Here is a 26167-nt window from a genome sequence, read left to right as displayed (position 1 = left end):
GCTTAAATTTTAATTTTTTTAAAATTTTCATTTAAACAAAATATTTTATCTCAAAATATTTAAATTTTTAAAATAAAATAAGTTATTTTATTTAAATTTCTCTTCCAACCATACTCTAAAATTTCAATGCAACACTTTTTTCATTTTGGATTTGCTTGGAGGAAGAAAACTTCCTTCTTATTTTTTTATTATTTATTTAAGGTTAATATCTACAGGCTCTCCATCTCTCCCAGTTTTTTGGGTGAATATTCTTTTTCTATACATTTATTTAAGGTTTATAAGCATTCGAACCAAGACTTTTGAACGCAGTGTACTGCTTCTGTTGAACCAATACGTTTCATTATTCCATTATTATACAAACGCTTACCTTTTAACAATTATTACTCTTCATATACATATTTTTGTTAGATCATTATAAGATACCGAAATTACTAATTTTCGCTTTTCAAACTTCTCACTAGGTATGAGAATCTAACCCGTTCTTGTGGGTACCCGTTCAAACTCGCCCCAATTTGAATGAGAAAAACTCGTGTTTATCGGGTTCGGATTCGGATTTTTCCTGATTGATAAAATCGGGGGCGGGGATGTTAATACCCACCCCGCCCCCGCCCCCATATTCGCCCCGTCCCCGCCCCGCTTAATAATATAATTAAAAAATTATTTATATATATAAATCAAAATTAGAAATATTTATATGTAAAAATTTATATTATTTTACTTTTCTTTTATTTTTTTTAAAATTGTTCATATTTATTTAAAAGAAAAAAAGAAGAAAAAAATAGGAGTGGGGGTGGAGGCGGGACGAGAAAACCCGAACCCCGCTGGGGGCGGGAATGAGGACCCAAATTTTATTCCCGGCGAGTATTGGAGACGAGGGCGGAAGCGGTTTAAATTTATGGGGGCGGGAGCGGGGAACGTAAAACCCGTCCCGCCCTGCACCGTTGCCATGCCTACTTCTCACACAGTAATTTATCCGTTTTGAGGGAATAAATTATAAATATCAATTCCATGGAGTTTGATTTAATTTGTGTTAGTACTGTGTAAAAACTTTTACACAATAATACTTTTTTCTGTATTTTAAATTTAAGAATAAATTACATTAATATTCTTTATAGTTTTTCGATATTGCACATGATTAATTCCTTCTTCTTTTTTTTTTTTTTAACGTTTACAACAATTCTTTAATATATCCTTATAAATTTACGGGCATGGTATGATATAACTTTTTTTTTTTTGGGTCTGTATAATGTATTTTAAACTATTAAGAGAATAAATTACATTAATATTCTTTATAGTTTTTCGATATTGCACATGATTAATTCCTTCTTTTTTTTTTTTTTTAACGTTTACAACAATTCTTTAATATATCCTTATAAATTTACGGGCATGGTATGATATAACTTTTTTTTTTTGGGTCTGTATAATGTATTTTAAACTATTAAGCGAGTTGACACATAAGGATAAAAAGGTGAGAAATATGGTGGGGAATTAGACAAAATATTAATGATTATCATTGTGATTTAATTATTTACTCTAATAATGAAATTGTTAGACATACAAATAATGTGATATAAACGACGCACACGCATATAAAATGGTCAATGGAAAAGACCAAAGAGAGTAAAATAATAGTAGTCAACTAGTATTAATGTATAAATAATAAAGTCCTTAAGGAACCACAATTAATAATTAACGTGTTTAAAGTGGATGACGTTGTTTAATGTCAACTAGTTAATATAATATGTGAGCAACGCAGCCATAGAAAATGAGGGAGGGAAATTAGGTTGGGAAATGAGAGATATAAAATATTGAAGTTTGATGGTCATTATTATTTTGTGTATGAGCATTAATAATTGAATATACTAGTTATATCCACTTGTATGCTCTTGCTACCGTACTTGTTAATGTATGATGTAGACAAGTTCTTTGTTTAGATGGCAATAAGACAATATAGGGATCCACTCCTTTGACGCCTAATAATGATCCACTGTTTCCTAATCTCTTAAACCTTCTTCGGTGAAAAGGGAAAGACACATATACCCTTATTACTTCTCCATGCTTCCATTGTTATCCCTAAACACATGTTATCATTTATATTTATATTTATTACCTAATCAATTATTCATTTATATATATATATATATATATATATATATATATAATCTATAATTTTTTAACTAAATAATTATTTAAAAATTAAACTTCTACTTTATTTTTTTATTTCTCTTTTATCAAGTAATATTCATTTCTATTATATTTTTTTACTTACTTTTACACATTTTTTCTCTCTTCATCTCATTATATTTATTTTCTTTTTTACTAATACTTTTTTTTAATATTTGATAATAGAAACCACATCTTACTAGTACATATTAATCTTTAGCTATTAATTTTAAAATATAACGATATAAAAAAACAATGCTACTATTATTTTTAAACAATCGAAATATTTTATAAAAATTATTTTTTTAAAAGATTTTTTTATACACAACTCCACAAATATTATCTACTTTGGGCTAAAGATTTCACGATTTTACTTTTGGTCATTATTTAAAAGGTTTCTTTATCATTGGAGTATACTTATATTTTATAAGTTGTTATTTCTTCTCTTATTTTATTATGTGAGACTTGTTTGTGTCTCAATAATATATATATATATATATATATATATATATATATATATATATATATATATATATATATATATATATATATATATATATATCTATCAGTTTACATCAATCAAATGCTTTATTTTTTCCAAAATAGCATATTTTATGTATGCATAACAATGTAATAATGATAATTAGAGAGAAAAAATTAATAATAATGTGATATGTCACTACAACAAAATCAGTATTTAGTGTAGGTTATATCTGTAGTTTAATACGGTTTTAATTGACGTTATCTTGTATTTCGTTTGTTCAAAAACCACCACATGGTTTGGTGATGTAAGTAATTTGATGTCGATTATACAAGACTGTCGAAACAACCGTCATTAATCTTTTTAGGGACAATCATAAACATCATTAGGCCAATTTTTAACATACTCAATGAAACACTTAACAACAGTTTCAACCACCATAAAAATAATTAACTATTTACAATTTATACTTTGTGACAGTTTAAAACTGCCAAAAGGTGGATCTATAATGAGTATTATTATGACCGACAACAAATTTATTATAAATAAATTTATTTTGATTTAGTGACAATTTTAAGCGTCAATAGGGACCAAGAAAAAATAAAACAAAAATTAATCAAGAGCATATAATAAAGAACTAATTATATGGAAATGCCTTGTACTATATATTATTCTTACACATATTCACATATTATTTATAAAAAAATACACACATCTACTTTACTTTCATTTATACAACAGATGCACACAATATGGTGCTAGCCACCAACACACATCTACCAAACAACAGACACAATAGATACAATATTACAGTCAATCACTTTGTTTATAGTATATATTGGAGTATACAAACTCTTTCAACACAAGCGAATTGAATCAAGTCAGTTTTATTTTTTGTTATAACATTCAACCATTTTACAAACTACATTCCTCCATTACAAATCAAGTGACGAACAAATAATAGAAATTTCAATAAATTATAAAAAAAATTAGAAAAAGTAGAAAAATGTGAATGGTGAAGACTTACGTTCTAAAGAAGTTTGAAAATCAAGTTCTAATGAATCAAGAGTGAGAGTGGGTTATGAGTGACTGCTGACCTAAAAATCCCGACCTACAAAATTGTAAATGAGTGGTGTGACCTGTGAAAGGTGTGAACAATGCACACAAAAAAAAATAATAATAAAGAAAACCCAGTGCATACTGTGTTTTGTTGCAATTTCAAACACTCAAAAGCTTGCTTTGCTTCAAACACTCAATAGCAAGATAAGTTTTAAGCACAAGAAGACAAAGATAGGGTTAGGGTTGAAAGAAGATCACAAGGATAATGATGATTTGAGCATAGGGTTAGGGAGCAAAGGTTTGAGTTTTACCTATAGCGTGAACAAGATTTGAGAAGAGGCCAACAAGAGCAGAGAACAAGGATAAGTCATGAGGAAGCCAACCAAATGAACAATGTAGGTAACCCCAAGCGTGTGGTTTAGTGGTAGGGGTTGATCCACACTTAAACAAGGTCAGAGGTTCGAATCCTGCCTTGTGTATGCAGCTGCGTTAAATCTTGGGGCCAGCTATCCCACCCTTTGAGGTGCCTCCAACGTAGCGAGGAGATTAGTCATTGCTGTCGGCGGTGGATACTCCAGGGACGAACCAAAAAAAAAATGAACAATGTAGGTGATGAGGTTATTTTTATGATATTTGTCTGAAGCCAACCAATGATTTTACTTTTGATCATCACCCAAAAAGTCTCTTAATCATTGAAATATACTTGTATTTTATAAGTTATTATTTATTTTCTTATTTTATTGATATAAGACTTGTTTGTATCCCAAGAATAAGGGTTAAGAATTTGATAATTTTGTTTCCAAGAATTTTTACGATTAGAGAGAAAATAGAAAGAAAGAACTTGCTCACGCTAAATCAATTATTTGCGGAAAACAAAAGCGTGCAATAAAGTCGCAAAAAAAAATATTTATTTTCATATTAGCGTTGCTCAACATTAACAAATTGGAAAAACAAGCACTCAATATTCTCAAATCCATTGTTTAACATCAATTTTATTGAAATGACGTTAAATAACCGCTACTAAATTACGAATTTGTTGCGGTGAACTTCAAATGATTTTTTTATTTTAGAAATGGTTTATTTAAATATTTAAAATAAAATAAAAATATCATGCACGCACTTGGTTGTTTTCTTGGTTGATTGGCATACACTTATTGTATTCTCCATCAAGTCAATGATCATGCATATGATATTATGTCAACGATAATTAGTATCTTATGCTTAATTACAGCTTGTCCATTATTTTATTTTATTTTTTTCAAGTTACATAAGGAAAAGAAACAAAAAAAATGCTTAATTATTGTAATCTAACACAGCGTAAACTAGTTATGGTGATAAATTTTTTTACTAAGATAATTTTTTTTTTTTATAAATATTTTTGGGTACTCGAGTTATGGTGATATGGTTTGTTTGAATAAAAATTTTCATAAATATTTATAAAAAAGATAAGAAGAAAAATAAATTAGTCTTTCAATAAGTCAAACTTAATTTATGTGTAAGCTATTTTATAGAAAGTTTTTTCATATTAACTTTTCATATTTTCTATAAACACATTTGAAAAACCTATTGAAATATAATCTTAATTCATTTTCACTCTTAAATTCAATCGGTATTAAGAAGATAATCAACCTCATATATATTATTTAATTTTCTTATTTTTTTCTTCAATTATTTATTTTGTAATATATAATAAATAAATGGTTGGACCTTAAGAGTCTCTCGATGCATGTCTCCTGTTTGCCTGGTCTTGTTTTTTCCCTACAATCTTTGCTTAATCTATGTATAGATATGGAGCATGTGTTGGGCAGCAATAGGACTTTTTATTTAATCTAAACTACAAAGTCCAAAATGATAGAGGACTAATTCTTATTAGGAAATTTTCCCTTCCTAATTTATCCCAACTTTGCTCATCAAAGTCGAAACAGCATCTTGACAACCCCCAACATAGACAAAAAAATAAAAACAAGTTGAAACAGCATATTTTAATATTTTGATAATTATCCTAATTAAGTTTACATTTGTATTTTTAGTATGTATATAAATTATATATAATATAAAAAAAATGTTGGTTCGTAACAATCCGTGGGGTAAAAAGCTATCAAATAATTCTTATCCTAATCATGCTGATAGGCATCCAATTACGTAACTATCTATAAATTGATATGGTGCTTTGTGGAAGTTGAATAGTATGTGTCCACATTGTTGAGTGATATTATATTATATATAAATTATAATTTTAACTTATTTTACTAGTTTTTTATTTTACAAAATTATTCAATTAAAATTCACAAGTTGTAACTAGCTTTGGCTTATCTAATTTTGACTCTTTTATTATTATTATTTTATATCGAGTTCTAAACTAATTAATTTGAGGTTAAAATTAAAGTAATAATATTTAGAAATACTAAAAACTAGAGTTGATTTAACATGGAAATATTTTTGTGAAAGAAAAAATCAATTATGTTATTTTAATTAAAGTACTTTTCGAATAAAAACATATAAACATAAATTAAGATATACTATTTTTTTAAACTAAACTTAAATTTATACAAAGTTTAGTTGAACTAAATATTATCGTAAATCCAAACACCTTGATGATTCAAACATTAGCAATTGTTTGTGCGCCGGTCTTTGCAATGCGTGTATCCTTCGTCTCCAAGAAAAATGAAATAAACGAATTTCCTAGTTCTTTATTTTATTTTAAATTATTTGAAACATCACATTAATTGAAAAAAAAAGTGTCTACTTGAAGAGTCATAACGACCAACAGATAAAGGAAAGTTATCTAACCTAACGAGAGAAATTATTAATAAGGTGTCAACTCATGAATGAATTGTATAATGTAAGAAGGAGACGTTTATTTTAAAATTTTCATTTTTCATTTTTAGGACTAAATATTATTATTGAGAATATTTAAAAGCTGTTTAGTTTTATTCTAATATTTTTAGAAATATTTTAAAATTTAAAATAATTTTAATAAAATAAATAAAATTATGTTATAAATGTAATAGAAAAATAATTTGTTAAATTTTTTTTACCGAATTGTTATATATATATTTTTTTCCCATAACCATAATATTAACGTGGAGTATCTATCGCTTATTTCAATAACTTTTTATATAAATAACTTCTTATATGATCACATGCATTAACGGATCCACGTAGAGTATAGTGGGGGCACTTGCCCCCACTATCATTTGATACATACATATATTTTTTTTATTAAAAAATAATATATTTAAGAAAATAAAATTTATATTTTAATAAAATAAATATATATTTAAATTATAATATAAATATAGAGGAATGTTTATTTATTTGATATTTGTAAAAAAATTTAAAAAGTTTAATTATAATATATATATATATATATATATATATATATTAATTCTCACATATATAATGTAATATATTGAAAAAAGTTAATTTTTGAATAAATAAAATTTGTAGCATACATATTTATCTTTTGTGTTTTCTATTTATTGTATACGTTGATTAAAAAAATTAAAATAAAAAATATTGAAAGATTTATGTTCTATTTAGAATTTTTAATATCAAATATATTTTAAAATAAGTTATCATCTAAAAATTTATATTAGATATTAAAAATATGTTTATATCATAAATAAATTAAACTTGATTTTTATAAAGTTTAACATATTTATTTTTATGTTTTTATTAATGTTAAATTATTATAAAGTAGGTCTTTTGGGATTGTATTTTTAACCAAACATTTAAAAAATGTCTATGATAGATAAAAAAGTCATATTTAAGATAATAATTTTTTTAAAAAAAATTAGGTTCAAACCTACTAAATTATAATATAATCTAGTTTGATCTAATTTATTTTCATCTTTAATTATAATCATTGATATAAAAACTTGTAAAAATAATTATGATATATTTATATTTTTAAAAGTTATATGTAAAATTTTTAATATTATAAATACATAAATACATATTACCCCTACTATGTAAAATTTCTAGATCCGTTACTGATCAGCATGAATATCACTTTCTCACTTTTTTTTTATTTTTTATTTTTTATAACGAGAATAAGTGACAGACCTAGGTTCAATGGTGTGGGGGCACTTGCCCCACTAACATTTTAGTGTCTTATATAATATACATACTATGTAGTGTATAATAATGCATGGACTATGAAATTAATTCTCACATGCCTATGGTTCCACGTTATTAGAAGTCCCTTTCATGGTTGTTCCCATTTTCTCATTAGTGATGGTATGGGCTATTGAGCTTTCGTGCTCATACTTGCTAGCTTATGATTTTGTTGTTTTCAGCAACCAGCCTCTCCTAAGCAAAAAAAAAAAACAAAAAAACAAAAAAACAAAAAGTCTTTATAGATAATGTAAATTTTTAAAAACCATATAACGAGCATGAGAATAATTATTCTCAATTTCATATTCTAAAAATAGAAGAAGATGATGTGAAACAAAAGACCACTTAATATTTTGTTCGATAGAGAGAAAATAAATAGAAAGGTAAGAAAAAAAGAGAATAGAAGAAAAGTAAGAAAGAAATAAAATAAAAATGACTATCATTTAGTAAAAGGAAAGTAAAAGGAAACGTGAAATAAGGTTAAATTTAGTTAATTTATATTAGTTTTAATAAAACAAATGTTTGAGAAAATAATCGATTGTCCTCTTTTCATTTGCAAGGGTGACGAAACTGCAAATTAACAAAATAGAATATTTAATAAATATTCTATTTTTTTTTATAAATAAAGTAACAAATGAACAAACAAAACATAACTATTGTATTTACTTGTTTAGAATAAAAAAGTTAATGCCCAAAAAAATACAACTAGAATGAATATTGTATTTATTTTTTAGAATAAAAAAGTATTTATTAAAAAAATAAATAAAAAACATTTTGAAGAAAGACAGAAAAAGAGACATCCCTCCCTGTAAGTTGTAATTGAAACCCATACAATCTGCACGTGTAATCACTTATAGGTGTTCAACACGTGGGTTTTCATTTCTTATTCTCTTCACTTTTTAACTGAGGGAGAGTGAAGGTTGTAGAAGCTGATCGAACAGCATGTTCAAGCTTTTGGTTAGTAGAGCATCTAAGATTTCAATTTCACGCAACCACAATGCTTTTGCTTCTTTCACTTTCTCTAGGTATATCCTTTTCATTTTCCCCTAAATTTCTCTCATTTAATTTATTCATTTGTCAATAAGTGTTTTGCTCTCGTAATGCTCATCCTCTTTTACTCCCTGGAAATTAATAAGTTTATTTGTTAATCGATTTGATACCCAACTTGTTCTGTGACATAGATGAAATAGTCGTCACTTACCGTATAATTCTGCTAATTCGAGTTTTGATTCCTTCGATCCACCGGATAGTATAAAAAATAATACATAATTTTACTTGTATTTACTATTTAGGTTTCTCTCATCAAATTATGCAAAAAAAATTATTTTGTATGTTATGGTTGTTGGGATGCAAGCAAAGTCTCACATCGTTCAAACAAGAGGATGAACATGAGTTTATGTACACACAGTTATCTCCATTGGTTGAAAGGCCTTTTGGCTGATATTCAAAAGCAAAATCGTGAGGGCTTGTCCCTAAAGCGGACAATATCTCACCAATATGGAGACATGTGTTATGTGTGATAACCCTGGTACTCAACAATGGTTAGGTCGTCTTACATTTATTTCTATAAATTAAAAAAAAAATAATGATGATCGAGTAAGTAAGGAATAAGCAATTTAACTAATGAACTAAGCTGAGCTGTTCATAAATTAGGAGGGCTAAACCAGAGCAACACTAAAGCAGAACATATTCACCGACTTATTTTGAAATTCAAGTGCAGAGCGGCTGGACTTTGTATTATTTTATATTTGTTTGGTTAAATAACTCACAAGGGTGATAGAAAAGCCATTTTGTAATTTCCTCCAATTCACTTAAAATAACGAAGGTGAAAGTATTAACTTTAAATATGATTCTTTTTTATGTGCTCGTATTTATTGTATATATGTCTAAAATAGTTTATTACTTTATTATTTCGTTACGTTTTTTTAACTCAAGTCATTGTGTTTTCTGAGAGTTGAATTCATTTTATTCATTGTACAATATGTAGCAGGTGTGTTCATTCATTACCATTTGCAACTGTAGAAGCAGAAGAGATATCTGGTTCTAGGCCTGCTGAAGTTTTGAACCTGGGTATACCTTTGATGTTTTGGTTCTGTGCAGATAGACATTAGTAATCTTATGAATTTCATAATACTTTGGATAAATTTGGTGATTGAAGATTCAATAGGGTTATGTTCATAAAGTACCTTTTTTCCATCTCTATTTTCCATGATTCTGGTTGGGATGTGTGAAAGTGAAATCTGTTTTTCAAGTATTTATCCAAAAAATAAGTTAAATATCATGCTCATCAGTGTAATAGAAAATAAAGTATTTGTCAACTTATTTCCCATAGTATTTTTTTTTCTATGCATCAAAATCTGATTGGTACTAATTGCTATTATAAATTTCTGTGCTACATATTTATCAAAAAAAATATTTTTGATCAAATTTATTGTGGTGTGCTTTGATGACTATCACTCTGAATGTATTGTCTTCACTTTCAGTGCAAGGAAAATGGGTAGGATCTTCAAACTTGAATACAGTTGTGGATCCTTTGAATGGAGACTCATTTATTAAAGTTGCTGAAGTCGCTGAAACAGACATTCAGGTGCATCCCTGTAATGAATCATTTGTCTTGTTAATTTGATATTTTATTTTGAAATATTTTCCTTTTGTTGCGCACATAAGAGCTGCTGCTTAGTGAGAATTTGGCTTCATATGTTCAAGGCTGTATTCTCTTATTACTACCATTTAAACTATGACATATATAGAAAGGGTTATCATCATTTTGTGAAAAAAGAAAAGCAATAAAAGAAATTCAATTTGAATACTATAGATGAGTTGGTACTTGGTTGGAATTTAACAGTTAGTTTGAGGCAGATATCTTGGCTAAATCTTTTCTTTTGTTAAACTTATCAGCCCTTTGTGAAAAGCTTGTCTAGCTGTCCAAAACATGGTGTACACAATCCTTTCAAGGCACCTGAGAGGTATGTGCAGATTGTCCTTTGTATCTCTTCATTTTCTTTATAGAAATAGAAACATATAAAAATATATTTTTTCTTTGTTGGATTAATGTTTGTCATATAAGTGAAAACGAAAAAATTGATGGGAACCTCATCCTTCAATATAAACCACTATGCCGCATGTTATCCATTGTAATTGACTGTTGAGCAAATTGGATTTTGATAGTGGATTATCTAGATTAATCTCAGAGGTTTCAACTTCTTTTTTTTTTTTTTTTTGGTAAAAGATACAGTAGTTTTCTGGATAGCAAATGTCAGGGCATTTTAGTTTTTTCCTTTTTTTTTATAGAAAGGGGATGATTTAGTTTTCTGGATAGCAAAGGTCATCCTTTTTAGTTATGTTTCCATAGTTTGCTAAGAGGAGTAACTAAAATATATGGGAATTTGATATTCTAAAGCTTCCTATGATAATAATGAGAATAAATAAACTTTCTAATGTCAATATGTCACACAGTTATTTTCACTCCAAGAAAGCAACTGAATTGGGCATTTTAGTTACAACTATCTTATGCTTTAGAGCATGATATCAATTCTTATGTTCTTAGTTTGACAATCTTTATGAAATTTAATTTGTTGTTTTGCTATAAATCTTTTGCAGATATCTCATGTTTGGAGAGATATCTGCTAAGGCAGCTCACATGCTATCACTTCCTAAGGTATTTCAAACTAAAGGAAGTTTTTTTATTTATTTATTTTTTATTTTTTTAATATAATTTTATTTATTTATAATTTTAGGATTATTTTTTAATCTTACTTCATTATGTATTCTTACCCTGTTGTATTCAAGATCAACCTTTTATACTTTAATTGGAAACTTCAAATAATTTATACTGCATGACCCTCAGGTTTCAGATTTCTTTACAAGGTTAATACAAAGAGTTTCTCCAAAGAGTTACCAGCAGGCTTTTGCGGAAGTCTATGTGACACAAAAGTTTCTAGAGAACTTTTGTGGAGATCAGGTATATCAAAATAAGACACATTAATACCAAATAAATGAAATATAATGTACAAATATGTCATTCTCTGCAATGGAATGATTGGAAGAATCTAAATTCCTTTCTATCATTGATGCTTAAATTCTTCATTAGTGGAATAATTCAATGGTGATACATGCTTAAACCCTAAACACACACACAAACTAACATTACTGTATATGGTTTTCCTAGGATGTTGCAAAACTCACATAATTTCTTTAGTGATTTATTCATTTCATTTTAACTAAATCTTGACAGGTTCGTTTCTTGGCAAGGTCCTTTGGTGTTCCTGGAAATCACCTTGGACAACAAAGTCATGGTTTTCGTTGGCCATATGGTCCCGTAAGGATTTTGTTTTGTTTAGTTTTTAATTGGTATACTAAGTTCTAAACGCAAAAAATGAGTATATGTTATCTCTTAGCAACTGTGCTTTATTTGTTATGCCAAAATTATTAATTACCTTGTGGTCAAGAAGATTAGTTTTTGTGAATAATCGGTTAAGTGTACTCTTTAAGAGATGGAAGAGATGAAAAATAAAACCAAGTTTTCCAAAATAAAATATAGTAACATGTAATAATTTAGTGACTTTGATTTATTATTATGAAGGTGGATTGCGGTATAACGGTTAATATGACTATTCAATCAAGCCAGTGTACATTGATGACCTTGGCTGGAGTGTATGATTTCCCTTTGGTTCTTTAATCAAATAAAGGTCATCTTTTATCCCCCAAAAGAAAAGAAAAAGAAAAAGAAATATTGCCTGAGATTTGAATTAGTTACATATGATAATAAGGCAGAACCCTGGATTCAAGTATTTTTGCCTACAAGAAAACTCAAGTCTTTTGTAAGGTAAATGCTATCTTTGATCAAAACTATTATTTTGTCTTATACAAAAAGATTTATGTTGTATAGAGATGACTTCAACTCAAAAAAACAGATAAAAAAAAGTATTATACATTTTTTTCATGAGTGTCTGATTTTGTAAGCGGATGTTTAGATTTTTTCACACTCCATAAACATTCAGTCATTCACCTTCCCCTCCTCATCTTTTAATATTAAAGCTGAAAGTGTGTTCTCTGTAGGTGGCAATTATTACTCCTTTTAATTTTCCCTTAGAGATTCCTGTCCTTCAATTGATGGGAGCGCTTTATATGGGCAACAAGCCGGTCCTTAAAGTTGATAGCAAGGTGAGTTGATTAGCTTATAGGCTGCATGATCACAATCAGTTGTGGTGAAAATAATTGTAACTTGGTTGGTATTTTCATTCAGTTAATTTTATTTGCTTTTAAAATTCAAATCTTTCTGCAGTTATAATGTTGAATTATTGACTCACATTGTTGTAGGTGAGCATTGTTATGGAACAAATGTTGCGCCTGCTTCATACTTGTGGCTTACCTGTAGAAGATGTAGACTTCATAAATTCTGATGGGAAGACAATGAACAAGCTGTTACTAGAGGTTGGTTATTTGGTACCTTTTTCTTTTCTTCATCCAATGAATTGTTTCAGCAGTGCATGATATTATTCCTGAAAGATTGCCAATTTTCTTTGTGATAATCATATATCAATGTCTATATATGGTTACATGTTCTTTTTATAATATAATATTGGATCATAAAGTAGTTGTAAATTTGCAGGCAAATCCACGAATGACCCTGTTTACTGGTAGTTCAAGAGTGGCAGAGAAGTTGGCAGTGGATTTGAAGGGCCGTGTTAAATTGGAAGATGCTGGATTTGACTGGAAAATATTGGGCCCTGATGTCAATCAGGTCCTTAGACTCATTCTTTAATGACAAAATAAAATACTTGTCCTACTGAAATTATTACTAGGGAGAGAGATAAAAATAAAAAGAATTATCTCTTTTAAAGTGAGTAATGAAATCAACATTACTTTCTTGGTTTCAGGAAGATTACGTAGCGTGGGTATGTGATCAGGATGCATATGCATGCAGTGGCCAGAAGTGCTCGGCACAATCATTGTTATTCATGCATGAGGTCCGTTACAATGGTTATTTTGAGAACTTGTTCATGCTTAATTGTTCTCAATAACAAGGGTGATGGATGTACAATGGTTACTTATTTTGCAAGATGCACTTTATGTATTGTGTTTTTACTAACTTCAGGGTTTGAATTTCCCTTTTTCAGAACTGGTCTAAAACTTCCTTGCTATCTAAGTTGAAAGATCTTGCTGAGAGAAGAAAGCTAGCAGACTTGACTATCGGCCCAGTTCTCACAGTAAGTATTACATGTCTGTCATTTTCCCCTCTTAGTAATTGAACTATGATTTAACAGTTAACACTGTTTTCCTGTCCTGCTCAAAGTTTGTGGCAGTCTATGATGCATAGATAGAATACGTATCAGAACGAAACAATTATTCCAAAACTATATAGCACATAATACCTGTAAGATACATATATAGATATATCTAAAAATTGATAAAAATAGTTATAAATAAGTACTTGCAATTTTGAAGATCTAAATTAAGAACATACTTGGACATTACTAAAAGTAAAATAAAAGTTGTCACCGTTACCATAAATCACTTCCGATTGTCTACAAATAAGCATAGTATCAACTTCATTCCTCGTGTACAAAAGCATGAATGAGTGTATGACACACTTTATGTACTTGCTGTCTTTTGTGTAATGAAGCTTGGTTCATTTGGAATTCTTGATTTTTCATCTCATATGTTACAGGTGACAACTGATTCAATGCTAGAACACATCAATAAATTGCTTGAGATACCAGGATCAAAGCTGCTCTTCGGGGGTCAACCTTTAGAAGATCATTCAATTCCGTCTATTTATGGCGCTATTAAACCAACAGCTGTCTATGTTCCTCTTGAGGAAATTATGAAGAATAAGAATTTTGAGCTTGTGACAAAGGAAATATTTGGACCCTTCCAGGTATGGAAAAGGAGACGGAGAACATGAAAAAAAAATTGATGCATTTTTTTGAAAAAAGAAATATTAGTTTGCTCTTTTGTGAGATAAATAATTTATGTTTATGTTTCCAGGTTATTACCGAATACAAAAGCAGTCAATTATCAGTTGTATTGGATGCTGTGGAAAGAATGCATAACCATTTGACAGCTGCTGTAGTTTCAAATGATCCTTTGTTTTTACAGGCAAGACTTTTATAACTCAAACTTCTTGGTACAAGTGCATGTGGTATGAAACAATTTTATCAATTTTTAACAAGTCTCGATTTAGTATGACTCCTGCCAATTTTTCTCATTGTCCAAATTGGTCATAAAATCATTAATTCCTTGTTTTCACATCTCATTCAGTAAACAAAATTATAGCTGTTCAGAGGATAGGACTCGAAATTTATTCTGCATGTCGAAAAATTATTCTGCATATGAGATCAAGTGCCTGCAACATTTTTTATGGCAATTAGATTTCTACTCCAAAATTTAGATGGCGACACTTATATTATATCCAACATGCTACTTGTCTGCTGGGCACATAAATGAGTGTGTTATCTTCTGAAAGAATTATCATGAATCTGCTTTATTTTGTGTTGGGTCTCTATGATTCTGATGCGGTCATTTGGGACTAAACACGCATTTGCAGGAAGTCATTGGCCAATCAGTAAATGGCACTACTTATGCTGGTTTAAGAGCAAGGACAACTGGAGCTCCACAGAATCACTGGTAAATTGATATATTTTTTTACTTGTACATAGTTATAAAAATGATGCTTTAATCTGTTGAAAATAAAAAATTTCGCGCAGGTTTGGACCCGCTGGTGATGCTAGAGGTGCAGGAATTGGAACACCCGAAGCTATAAAACTTGTATGGTCTTGTCATAGAGAAATTATCTATGATGTTGGGCCTGTGCCAAAGAATTGGGAAATTCCTCCATCAACATGAAAAAAGAAGTCCTGTTTATGATAGGAACGATGAGATTAGAATGTAGATCGGGGTCCTATTTATAAAGGATCAATGAGATTAGGAATGTAAAAGGAGAGGAAGTATATTAGCATGCAGGTTTTGCCACAGTCTGACAGCCTCTATGGCAGCTTTTCAGATCTTAGAATAAATTTATGAAAATTGAGTTTTATTAGCCTTTTTTATTACTAAATATCGGTCTGTTCGTCAATGGTTGAGGTGCTGATGTGATAAAAGAAAACAAATTTTATTAATGCTAAACAGGCTAGCATAAATAATGCATGTCTAAATAATTTTAAAGAATTGGACAGGTGCTTCTTTTTACACAATCTCAAATTGAAGTAGCCGCTTAGTGTTGCATGTGTGTGGAAGTCGTGAACAATGCGTGACTGTTTATAAAAAAATGTGAAGTAAGCAATATCATGAAAGGACATTTGTTAAGTGGATGAGGGATGCAATAGTTGTGAAAATTTTGGAGCTTAGGCTTTGGTTTTTGAGAGTGCTTTTGGTTGCTGTATCTGCAAGGAATGATAGTGGTTCCATGATGGTGGTACAAGGAGGAGGCTGGCTTGATGGTTGTGCAATTTCGAGAAGGGAGATTCCATGGATGGTTTAACATGGTGAATGAGTGATGTTTTGGTGTTGAGCCACATTTTTCCTTTCAATGAGTTGTATATTCCGATGAATGAGTTTCTGTATATATTGTAGATGTTGTCATTTCTCCACGAGTGTGAAACGAAACTTAATAAGAAATTTCTCATATATAATATAATGGTCATTGAGCTTTGTTTTCTTTCTTGTCAAAAAAATATATTATTTACAAAATATTATAATAATGATAATTATCCAGGTTGTTTTTTAAGGTTTTTTTTTTTGGAATAATAAAGATTGAGTTGTTACTTAGAATTTTAGTTTCATTTTCAATTATGTTATTATTAAAATTTATAATAATAGAAGTTTGATTTTGTATGATGTCAGATTTTTATTGTGTGCTTGATACTTTTACCAAACCACTCAACATGCACGAGTCTCAAATTTACCTTATTTTATTTTATTTTTTTTAAATTACTCCTTCGGGTTAGAAGACATTATTACCTAATTCAATGGAATTAAAAAATTTAATTAATTTTGTTGATAATATTAATTTTATTATAAATTTACATTTTTAATAAAAACCATTCTTAATACTAATGATTCATTTACTCTACCAAATTAAATTAAGAAAAATGATTTTAATTAAGGATATTTTTATAAAAATAATTAATATAAACAATATTTATTAAAAGGAAGAAAAAAAAAACTATGTCGTACGAAAGTCGAAAATGATTGGAGGGAATATTTAAGTAATTACAGATATGAAATTAATGGCCTCTGTTCGTAAACCTTGTGAAAAATGTCAACTGATTCAAAGACGGGGCGAATTATTATAATTTATTCTAATTGATCGGTGAAAAAAAAAATGGACTCAAATTATAATTGCAAGACATTTTAGTGTTTCAGTAATATCAGATGATAGATACTTTTAGCCTTAGGGACATTGCTGTCTTAAGGATTATTGTTGTCTTTAAAGGCAAATGAGGCAGTGACCTAAAGCCTATATATAAACTCTTCACAAGGCCTTTAGTTATTTGAGGTTCTTAAAAGAATTATATTTTTTGAAAAATAATTTTTTTTAATTCAAACTATTAAGTTATAAATTTTATTACATCATTTACGATTAATTAATTAGTGAGATTATGGAATTTAAATTATGTACTGTGGATTGTATAAGAAGTCTTGTTACTCATACAAAATGTTATATGAAAGTTATTTCACCTTTGCTTTGAACTCCAACAAAAAAAATGGCATTGAAATGAAAATGGTTAATATTTTATTTTATGTTAGGAAGGCTTGTCACATTGACGTGCTAATGTTTTGATTTGATGAATCTTAATTTGATTTCTTCCCATAATTCAATCATTCTAAATTTGCTTTCTACCAAAAAGAAACCATTCCAAGTCCATTACGGAAACCAATGCTATCTCCACGTGATGTTAAGACCAGGTAATATGACAATGTCACTGACTCACTTGTACGTGTCCAACACGTGGCTTATGAAATCTACAAGATTGCGTTCAGAATCCATCAAACTCTTCAATGCGACTCCTTTTTTTATTCATTTTAATTTGCTATTTATAAGAAGAAACAGGAGATGAGAGTGTCACTTCATTTTGAACTAGAGTGAAAGTGTGTGTGTGTGTGTGAAGGTAGGGTTTTAGAAACTCATCTAACAGCATGTTCAAGCTTTTGGTTAGCAGAGCAACTAAGGATTCAATTTCACGCAGCCACAATGCCTTTGCAACTTTTGCTTTCTCTAGGTACCTCTTTCTTTTTTTACCCCAAAATTCATTATTGTCAAAATAGATTTCAATTTATTCAATTATTAATGATTGTTTTGCATTCGTAAAGCTGATCCTCCTATAGTTATTGAAATTTGATAATTTTCATCCTTAATTAATTCGATATCAAACTTGTTATGTGATTCTGATTTTTGAAGAACTAAACTGCCGATGGTTACCAGTGAAACAGTTGAATTTTGTTCGTTGGGACTTTGATTCATACGACAACAATCAACATGATTTTTTTTTTCTTTTCTTATCAAACTATTAATTTTTTTTTTTATGTACTCAGGTTTCTCTCATCAAACAATGCAGAAAATAATTGGTGTTGATTCACTGACAAACACGGATAATTCTAAGAGTACTGTTTGTTATGGAACATTTTAAAATGTTGGTTCTATAAAAAAAATGATCTTACTAAGTAACTCAGGATTAAGGAATAAGGGCATAAGCAATTTAGCTGATGTGACCTAAATTAGTTAGGTAAAACTCTATAAACCAAAATAAAATATTTGCTGATCTATTTCTATCTTAACAAATATTTTTCTGTAAGCAGTTTACTGGTTTTTGGAGGTCTATTTGATTCGCTAGTCTGGTCTTACTACATTTAGGCAAACTGATTGGGTTAGACAACTTTTTAGGACTCAAATCAAGAGCAGCTGGGGCATTGTGTTAAATTTTATTTGTTTAGTTAACTCACAGGATGCTGGAAAAGCCATTTCGTTTTCTGATTTCATCCCATTCACTTAAAAATAAAAAGATAAAAGAAAAAAGTATCAGCTTGAACGGGTGATTCTTTTGTTTTCGGTCATATTTATTGTATACAATTCTAAAATATTTTACTATTTTATTTTATTTCTATAGATTTTAATACAAGTCTTATTGTGTTTTTTGGAATACTGAATTCATGTTTACAACATCTTGCAGGTTTGCTCATTCATTATCCTTTGCCACTATTGAAGCAGAAGAGATATCAGGCTCTAAGCCTGCTGAAGTTTTGAACTTGGGTATGTCCAGCAACCTTTCATTTTTTTGGTTTTTTGCAGATAGGCATTAGTGCTCATGAATTTTGTTAGTAATTAAAGATTGAAAAGGGTTACCATGATAGAATGTACTTAAATATTTTTCTATCTCTATATTCCAAGGCTCTGTTTTCAAGGTGTCAAACCTTCTTTCCAAGTATTTATCAAATCCAGAAGCAGATTGTGAAATATTATTTCATTAAAGAAATTGAAATGTGATGGAAAAGGAAAGATTCCTGAACATATATTCTATAATTTTGTTTTCTTCTTTGCATCAAAATCTAAACGGTACTTAGTTTAGTCTCGTTGTAAAATTCTGTTTCACATATTTATTGATAAATCCATCTTTAATCTTTAATCTAAATGGTTCTTTATTGTCTTCACTTTCAGTGCAAGGTAAATGGTTAGGATCTTCAAACTGTAATACAGTTGTAGATCCTTTAAATGGAGACTCGTTCATTAAAGTTTCTGAAATTGATGAAACAGGCATTCAGGTGCATCCCTGTAGTGAATTATTTTATTTTGAAATGTTCCTTTTATTGCATACATACAAAAGCTGCTGCTTAGTGATGGTTTAGTTTGATTGTATTCTTTTATTACTCCCTTACCTTTCAAACTATGACATATAAAGTGACGAGGCATTATCTTATTAGTCACCACCCACCACGCCTATTATTTGAATAGAAGCTTCAAGTTTGAAGCTTTAACCTGCGTGTGAGATGGGATTCTCATCATTTTGTGAAAAAAGAAAAATACTAAGAATTTCAATTTGAAGACTATAGATGAGTTGGTATTTTTGGTTGGAATTCAATAGTTAGTTTGAGACTCTTGACTAAATTTTTTCTTTTTATTCGACTAATAGCCTTTTGTGGAAAGCTTGTCCAGCTGTCCCAAACATGGTGTGCACAATCCTTTTAAGGCACCAGAGAGGTAAGTGCAGATTGTCGTTTGTATCTCTCCTTCATCTTCTTTATCGAAATAGAAACAAGTGAAAATCTGTTTTTTGGTTGGATCAATTAATGATTTGCCGCATAGGGAAAAAAAATTGATCAGAACATCATCCTTCATTATAAACCTACCTCTATACTTGTCTTGTCCATTAGAGAGTGGATGCTCAAATGCTTAATATGATACGGCATTTTTTATGGCAATTGACATGATTATTTAATGTGAATGCAAGTACTTATCTTTTCAGCTGTGTTTATATAGTTCCTGATATAACAAAGGTTGCATTGTAGAATGAACTTCCAACCATGTTGGTCTCAAACTTCTGCTAAGGGGGTAACTAAAATACATGGGACTCTGGTATTCTAAAACCTGCCTATCATAATAACGAGAATAAATAAACTTTCTAATGTCACACAGCTGTTATTTTTACTCCAAAATAAAAAATAAAAAAACAACTAATTTTGGTATTTTAGTTACAAGTATATTATGCTTTAGAGCATGATATCAGTTTTTATGTTCTTATTTTGGTTATCTTTATGAAATTTAATGTGGTGTTTTGCTACAAATCTTTTGCAGATATCTCATGTTGGGAGACGTATCTACTAAAGCAGCTCACATGCTATCACTTCCTAAGGTATTTCAAACTAAAGGAAGATTTTCTAATTTTATTATTTCTTTTTAATGTTACTTTATTATGTATTGTTAACTGTTGTATTTAAGATCAACTTTTTCTTCTTTAATTGAAAACTTATAATAATTTATGCTGCATGACTCTCAGGTTTCGGATTTCTTTACAAGGTTAATACAAAGAGTTTCTCCAAAGAGTTACCAGCAGGCTTTTGCGGAAGTCTATGTGACACAAAAGTTTCTAGAGAATTTTTGTGGAGATCAGGTATGTTAAAACAAGATATGTTAATTCTAAATAAATGAAATCCCAAGTACAAATATGCCATTCTCTGTAATGGAATGATGAAATAATCTAAATTGCTCATTGAGTGGTAAATACTGATGAATTTCCTTTTGTGAATTCTATCATTGATGCCTGGATTATTCGTTAGTGAAAGAATTTAGTCCTGGTACATGCACATACACCCACAAAACTGACATTATTATGTGGTTTCCCTAGGATGCTTCAAAACTCATATAATTCCATTAGTGATTTCTTCTTTATTCTTGCTTAATTTTAACAAAATCTTGACAGGTTCGTTTCCTGGCAAGGTCTTTTGGTGTACCTGGAAATCATCTTGGACAACAAAGTCATGGTTTCCGTTGGCCATATGGTCCCGTAAGGATTTTGTTTCATTTAATTTTGTTTTGTTTTAATTTTTAAACTATATTCTAAAGGCAAAAAATGAGTCCATGTCATCCTGCCACCAATGGTGCTTGTTTATTGTGCAAAAATTGTCAATTACCTTGTGATCAAGCAGGTTAGTCTGTTGGAAGTAATTCATATAGTACACTAGAAGATGTAAGAAATGAAAAATAAAAACAAGTTTTTCAAAATAAAACCTAGTAATATTAATATGTAATAATTTGTGTTTTTGATTTAGTAACAAGAAGGAAGGTGGTATAACTCTTTAGTATGTTAATCTAGTTGCGTCTATATATCAAGCAATGTAAATTGATGATCTTGGCTGGAGTGGCTAATTTCCCTTTGGTTATTAAGTAAAATAATGATGTCCTTTTATACCCAAAAAAAAAAAAAAAAAATACTTCCTGAGGTTTCAATTAGTTAAATATGATGGAAAGTCAAAACCCTGTCTCAGGTATTCTTGCCTGCAAGAAAACCCAAGTCTTTTACAAGTTAAGTGCTATCTTTATCAGAAATAGTTTTTTGCCCTCCACAAAAAAGTTTCATGCCCTATAGATGTGAATTCTACTTAAGAAAATAGATAAAAAAGAATTAGATGCTTTCTGATTTTGAATTAAATTTTGTTTAGATTAGTGTTTAATGATGCTGTGCAGAGATGTTTTGCAGTTTTTTCATGAGTGTCTGGTTTAGTAAAGAAATATTTGGCTCTTTTCACACCCTAAATATTCACCTTTGCCTATTGATGGAATCTTAAAGCTGAAGGTGAATTCTGCAGGTAGCAATTATTACTCCTTTTAATTTTCCCTTAGAGATTCCAGTCCTTCAATTGATGGGTGCACTATATATGGGCAACAAGCCAGTCCTTAAAGTTGATAGCAAGGTGAGTTCTTTTGGCTCTAGTTGTGGCATACTTTTATGACATTGCATCTAATACAAAATTGTGGGCTAGATTATAGGCTGCATGAAATTTTGATCACAATCAATTGTGGAGAAAAAATTGTGATGCAATGATTTTTTTCCCTGTGCGTGTGGAGGGGGTTGGGGGCATGTATTTTTCCTGCCACGCAATATCATTTCATTTGGTTGGTATCGTAATTCAGTTAAAGAAACCATTGTATAACTTGTATCTATCGCTCTTTCACAGTATTTTGATTTTCATCTATGGGATTTTGGAAACATTAATTTTGTTCGCCTTTAAAATTCATATCTGTCTGCAGTTATAATTCTGAATTATTGACATAAAATTGTTGTAGGTGAGCATTGTTATGGAACAAATGTTGCGCCTGCTTCATGCATGTGGCTTACCTGTGGAAGATGTGGACTTCATAAATTCTGATGGGAAGACAATGAACAAGCTCTTGATGGAGGTTGGTTGTTTGCTACTTCTTTTCCCCATCCAAGGCGTTGACTCTGCATAGCATAGTATTATTCCTGATAGATTGCAATTTACTTTTATGCTTCCATTTCATGATGATCTCAATGTTAACTCATATTGACCTCTGTTTTTTTGGTCTTGTTAGATCTTATTGGCTTTTGAACTCCTTTATTTTATGCTAATCATTTATCAGTACCTGCATGTGGTTACATGTTGCTTTTATTATGATAATGGTAATATGGTATCATATTTACAGGCAAATCCACGAATGACCCTTTTTACTGGTAGTTCAAGAGTGGCAGAGAAGTTGGCCCTTGATTTGAAGGGCCGTGTTAAATTGGAAGATGCTGGATTTGACTGGAAGATACTGGGCCCTGATGTTCAGCAGGTTTCTTACAATTTTTTGTGGATATCATAAAGGTACTGACTCATTTTCAGTTCTATAATTGTTTTTGTATGTTTTCTTGGGTTTCAGGAAGATTACATAGCGTGGGTCTGTGATCAGGATGCATATGCATGCAGTGGTCAGAAATGCTCGGCACAATCATTGTTATTTATGCATGAGGTCTGTGATGTGACATAGGTCATTTTGAGAACTTGTTCATGTTTAAATGTTGTCAATAACTAGGGTGAAGATGTGCATTAGTTATTTATTTTGTAAGATGCCAGTTTTTACTAACTTCAGGTTTCGAATTTCCCTTGTTTAGAACTGGTCTAAAACTTCTTTGCTATCTAAGTTGAAAGATCTTGCTCAGAGAAGAAAGCTAGAAGACTTGACAATCGGCCCAGTCCTAACAGTAAGTCTTGCATGTGTGCCATTTGCCCCTTTTAGCTTATTGAACTAGGATTTAACAATTTAAGGTGATAAAAGTTGAAACTGCTTTTTAAGATTTATTAACTTAAATTATATCACTGGATCCTAGTGTTAATTGTGAGAACTTAATATGAAAAATGCAGTAGTTGCAATTATCGTCCCTTTTATGTCACATTTCAACCTTTTACGTCACATTTACAATATGGAGAAGGTATCTATGCTTTTTTGAAAGGAATCTAATGATTAAAGAAGGGAGGGGGTGTGGGGGTATCGGAGGATAACTGAATAAGTCTCTACTTACAAGAGCAGTCTTCAGTACATTCATTGACAGACTAAAAGAAAAATTGGACACTGATTTGTGTTTATTCATTTATATTTGATTAATGATACTTGTGGGATGATTGGTCAAATTCTAAGTTTATGCCTTAGCTGATATTGATTTTGCATCAATGGTTAGACATTGTTGGTGGACCTTGAATCTTATATATCCAAAAATAAATAGCTTTTTGATAAACCATTTCTTCCTGCGCTCAAACAGGATGTTATAATATTTATTTAGTTATTAATATGTTGGTGTTCCTGAGGCAGAATAATTATGTGCTTCATTTCATGCAATGACAAGTTTAGTTCATCTGAAATTATTAATTTTTCTTCTCATATTTGCAGGTTACGACTGATACAATGCTTGAACACACGAATAAATTGCTTGAGATACCAGGATCAAAGCTGCTCTTTGGGGGTAGTCCTTTAGAGAACCATTCAATTCCGTCTATTTATGGTGCTATTAAACCAACGGCTGTTTATGTCCCTCTTGAGGAAATTATGAAGGATAGGAATTTTGAGCTTGTGACAAAAGAAATATTTGGACCCTTTCAGGTATGGGGAATTTTAAAAGGTTTTTTTTTTTTTTTATAAAAAAAAATGATACTAGTATGCTCTTTTTGTGAGAAATAATTTCTATTTATGTTTCCAGGTTATTACTGACTACAAGAACAGTCAACTATCAGTTGTGTTGGATGCTGTGGAAAGGATGCATAACCATTTAACAGCTGCTGTAGTTTCCAGTGATCCTTTATTTTTACAGGTAAGATTTTATTTTTTATAACTAAAACTTATTACCGAGCATGAGTGCAGGTATATGAGCATGGCACAAGTTGTCGATTTTTTAGTATGACTTCTATTCATTTTTCTCGTTGCCATTTTGGTTATTAAATCATTAATTACTTTGTTTTTTAAATCACATTTCATTTATGAAACAAAATTAGTGTTGCTTAGGGGATTGGATCCCATATATATACTGCACATCGAAAATTTTATTCTGCATATAAGATCAATTGCCCACAAGATCTTTAGTGGTAATTAAATAGAGTTTAACTCTTCAAAAATTGGGATGACTCGCGTTTCTCTCATATCCATCATGCTACTTGTAAGCTAATCATACAGAAGGGTATCATATCTTCTGAAATATTGATCATGAATGTGCTTTGTTTTGTGTTAGGTTCTTTATTTGATAAGATTATTTGTGATTAAATACACATTTGCAGGAAGTGATTGGCAACACAGTAAATGGTACAACTTATGCTGGTCTAAGAGCAAGGACAACCGGTGCTCCTCAGAATCATTGGTAAATTTTTTTGAGTTCGTTTTACGTGTACAAAAGTAAGAAATGATGTTTCAATTTGTTGAGAAAAATAATTGTATTGCAGGTTTGGACCTGCTGGAGACGCTAGAGGTGCAGGAATTGGAACACCGGAGGCTATAAAACTTGTTTGGTCTTGTCACAGAGAAATAATATATGATGTTGGGCCAGTGCCAAAGGATTGGAAAATTCCTCCATCCACTTGAAAAGGAAGTCCTATGTTGGAATAATGAGATTAGGAATGTAGAAGGGGAGGAAGTATGTTAGCATGTAGGGTATTTCAAAGTCCATCTTTGATGTTTTTAGATTTTAATAAATTTATGGAAAAGTAAAACAGATTAGAACGCTTGTGATGATGATCGAATGTAAGTCTTCGCCTAATCACTAGGCCACCCTAGTGCTTTTATGGAAATTGAGTTTTGATTACCCTTTTCTATAACTAAATATATTTGACGTGCTTATGCTGATAAATCATTTGCTCATAAAAGAATAAATAATGTGTGAATCATCATTTTTGGTTACTGGTGGTTTGAGACGCTATATAACGTTAGTCCAAAGCATAACTTCCACCAGTTGATGTTGTTAACATTACCGATTTAACATGTTAAGTGCATGCAAGTATCCATGTGTCATCCCAATCAGCAGGAACCAACATGAACAATTAATTATTGAATCACGTGGCATGCCCTCTTTCTAGCCTCTCCTTTCCCCTCCTCCGCACTGCTATATCTTTGTCTGTAGTTTCTGTTGCTTAAACCTGCCATCACTTCTGTCTTGGGACTAGTTTTACACTTGTCTTGCTATTTGCTTTACATTTCTCTAGTTTTTATTACTTCTGTCCTCTGCTTCTGCGCTAGTAATTTTCTATTTCTAATAAATAAATCATTTGTTCATCAAAGATGTAAATCATGTAATGCTTTCGGCAGTCAAAGCCAATGTATCATATTGAGAGCAAGGTTGAATGAACTCTTTCTTTTTTTATAAATATAGG

At 30.1% G+C, this 26167-nt stretch overlaps 2 protein-coding genes across 3 annotated transcripts; both read left to right on the top strand.

Annotated features, from left to right (window-relative positions):
* The first annotated feature begins 8669 nt into the window (after nucleotides 1-8669).
* Nucleotides 8670-15881, top strand: LOC109808399 (putative aldehyde dehydrogenase). 2 transcript variants are annotated; one of them, XM_020371394.3, is made up of 16 exons: nucleotides 8670-8847; nucleotides 9810-9892; nucleotides 10306-10409; nucleotides 10721-10788; nucleotides 11423-11480; nucleotides 11670-11783; nucleotides 12057-12140; nucleotides 12881-12985; nucleotides 13142-13255; nucleotides 13434-13565; nucleotides 13702-13791; nucleotides 13942-14031; nucleotides 14493-14702; nucleotides 14813-14923; nucleotides 15372-15451; nucleotides 15532-15881. In XM_020371394.3, the coding sequence occupies exons 1-16, from the start codon at nucleotides 8765-8767 to the stop codon at nucleotides 15668-15670; spliced, it is 1665 nt and encodes a 554-aa protein (XP_020226983.1). In that variant the 5' UTR covers nucleotides 8670-8764; the 3' UTR covers nucleotides 15671-15881. The 2 variants fall into 2 exon arrangements, with proteins under 2 accessions (XP_020226983.1, XP_020226984.1); XM_020371395.3 differs by having other exon boundaries at nucleotides 8671-8847; nucleotides 9813-9892.
* A 1937-nt stretch (nucleotides 15882-17818) lies between these two features.
* Nucleotides 17819-25602, top strand: LOC109807911 (putative aldehyde dehydrogenase). The gene is made up of 16 exons (XM_083075499.1): nucleotides 17819-18045; nucleotides 18994-19073; nucleotides 19479-19582; nucleotides 19951-20018; nucleotides 20613-20670; nucleotides 20815-20928; nucleotides 21238-21321; nucleotides 22124-22228; nucleotides 22602-22715; nucleotides 22980-23111; nucleotides 23199-23288; nucleotides 23431-23520; nucleotides 24204-24413; nucleotides 24511-24621; nucleotides 25082-25161; nucleotides 25244-25602. Exons 1-16 carry the CDS (start codon nucleotides 17963-17965, stop codon nucleotides 25380-25382), a joined length of 1662 nt encoding a protein of 553 aa, XP_082931625.1. The 5' UTR covers nucleotides 17819-17962; the 3' UTR covers nucleotides 25383-25602.
* The last annotated feature ends 565 nt before the right edge of the window (nucleotides 25603-26167 follow it).

The sequence above is a fragment of the Cajanus cajan genome, chromosome 5, assembly GCF_000230855.2.
Source record: "Cajanus cajan strain Asha chromosome 5, NIPB_CcT2T_4, whole genome shotgun sequence".
NCBI classification, from domain to species: domain Eukaryota; kingdom Viridiplantae; phylum Streptophyta; class Magnoliopsida; order Fabales; family Fabaceae; genus Cajanus; species Cajanus cajan.
The sequence above is the reverse complement of the archived record's forward strand: the minus strand, read 5'-3'. Positions and strand labels throughout refer to the sequence as shown.

Coding starts and splice junctions, on each gene's coding strand:
- LOC109808399 (XM_020371394.3), top strand. CDS start 8,765: ATGTTCAAGCTTTTGGTTAGTAGAGCATCTAAGATTTCAATTTCACGC. Junction 11,784..12,056: donor AGAACTTTTGTGGAGATCAG/GTATATCAAAAT, acceptor AAATCTTGACAG/GTTCGTTTCTTGGCAAGGTC. Junction 12,986..13,141: donor TCCTTAAAGTTGATAGCAAG/GTGAGTTGATTA, acceptor ACATTGTTGTAG/GTGAGCATTGTTATGGAACA.
- LOC109807911 (XM_083075499.1), top strand. CDS start 17,963: ATGTTCAAGCTTTTGGTTAGCAGAGCAACTAAGGATTCAATTTCACGC. Junction 18,046..18,993: donor GCAACTTTTGCTTTCTCTAG/GTACCTCTTTCT, acceptor AACATCTTGCAG/GTTTGCTCATTCATTATCCT. Junction 19,074..19,478: donor TGCTGAAGTTTTGAACTTGG/GTATGTCCAGCA, acceptor CTTCACTTTCAG/TGCAAGGTAAATGGTTAGGA.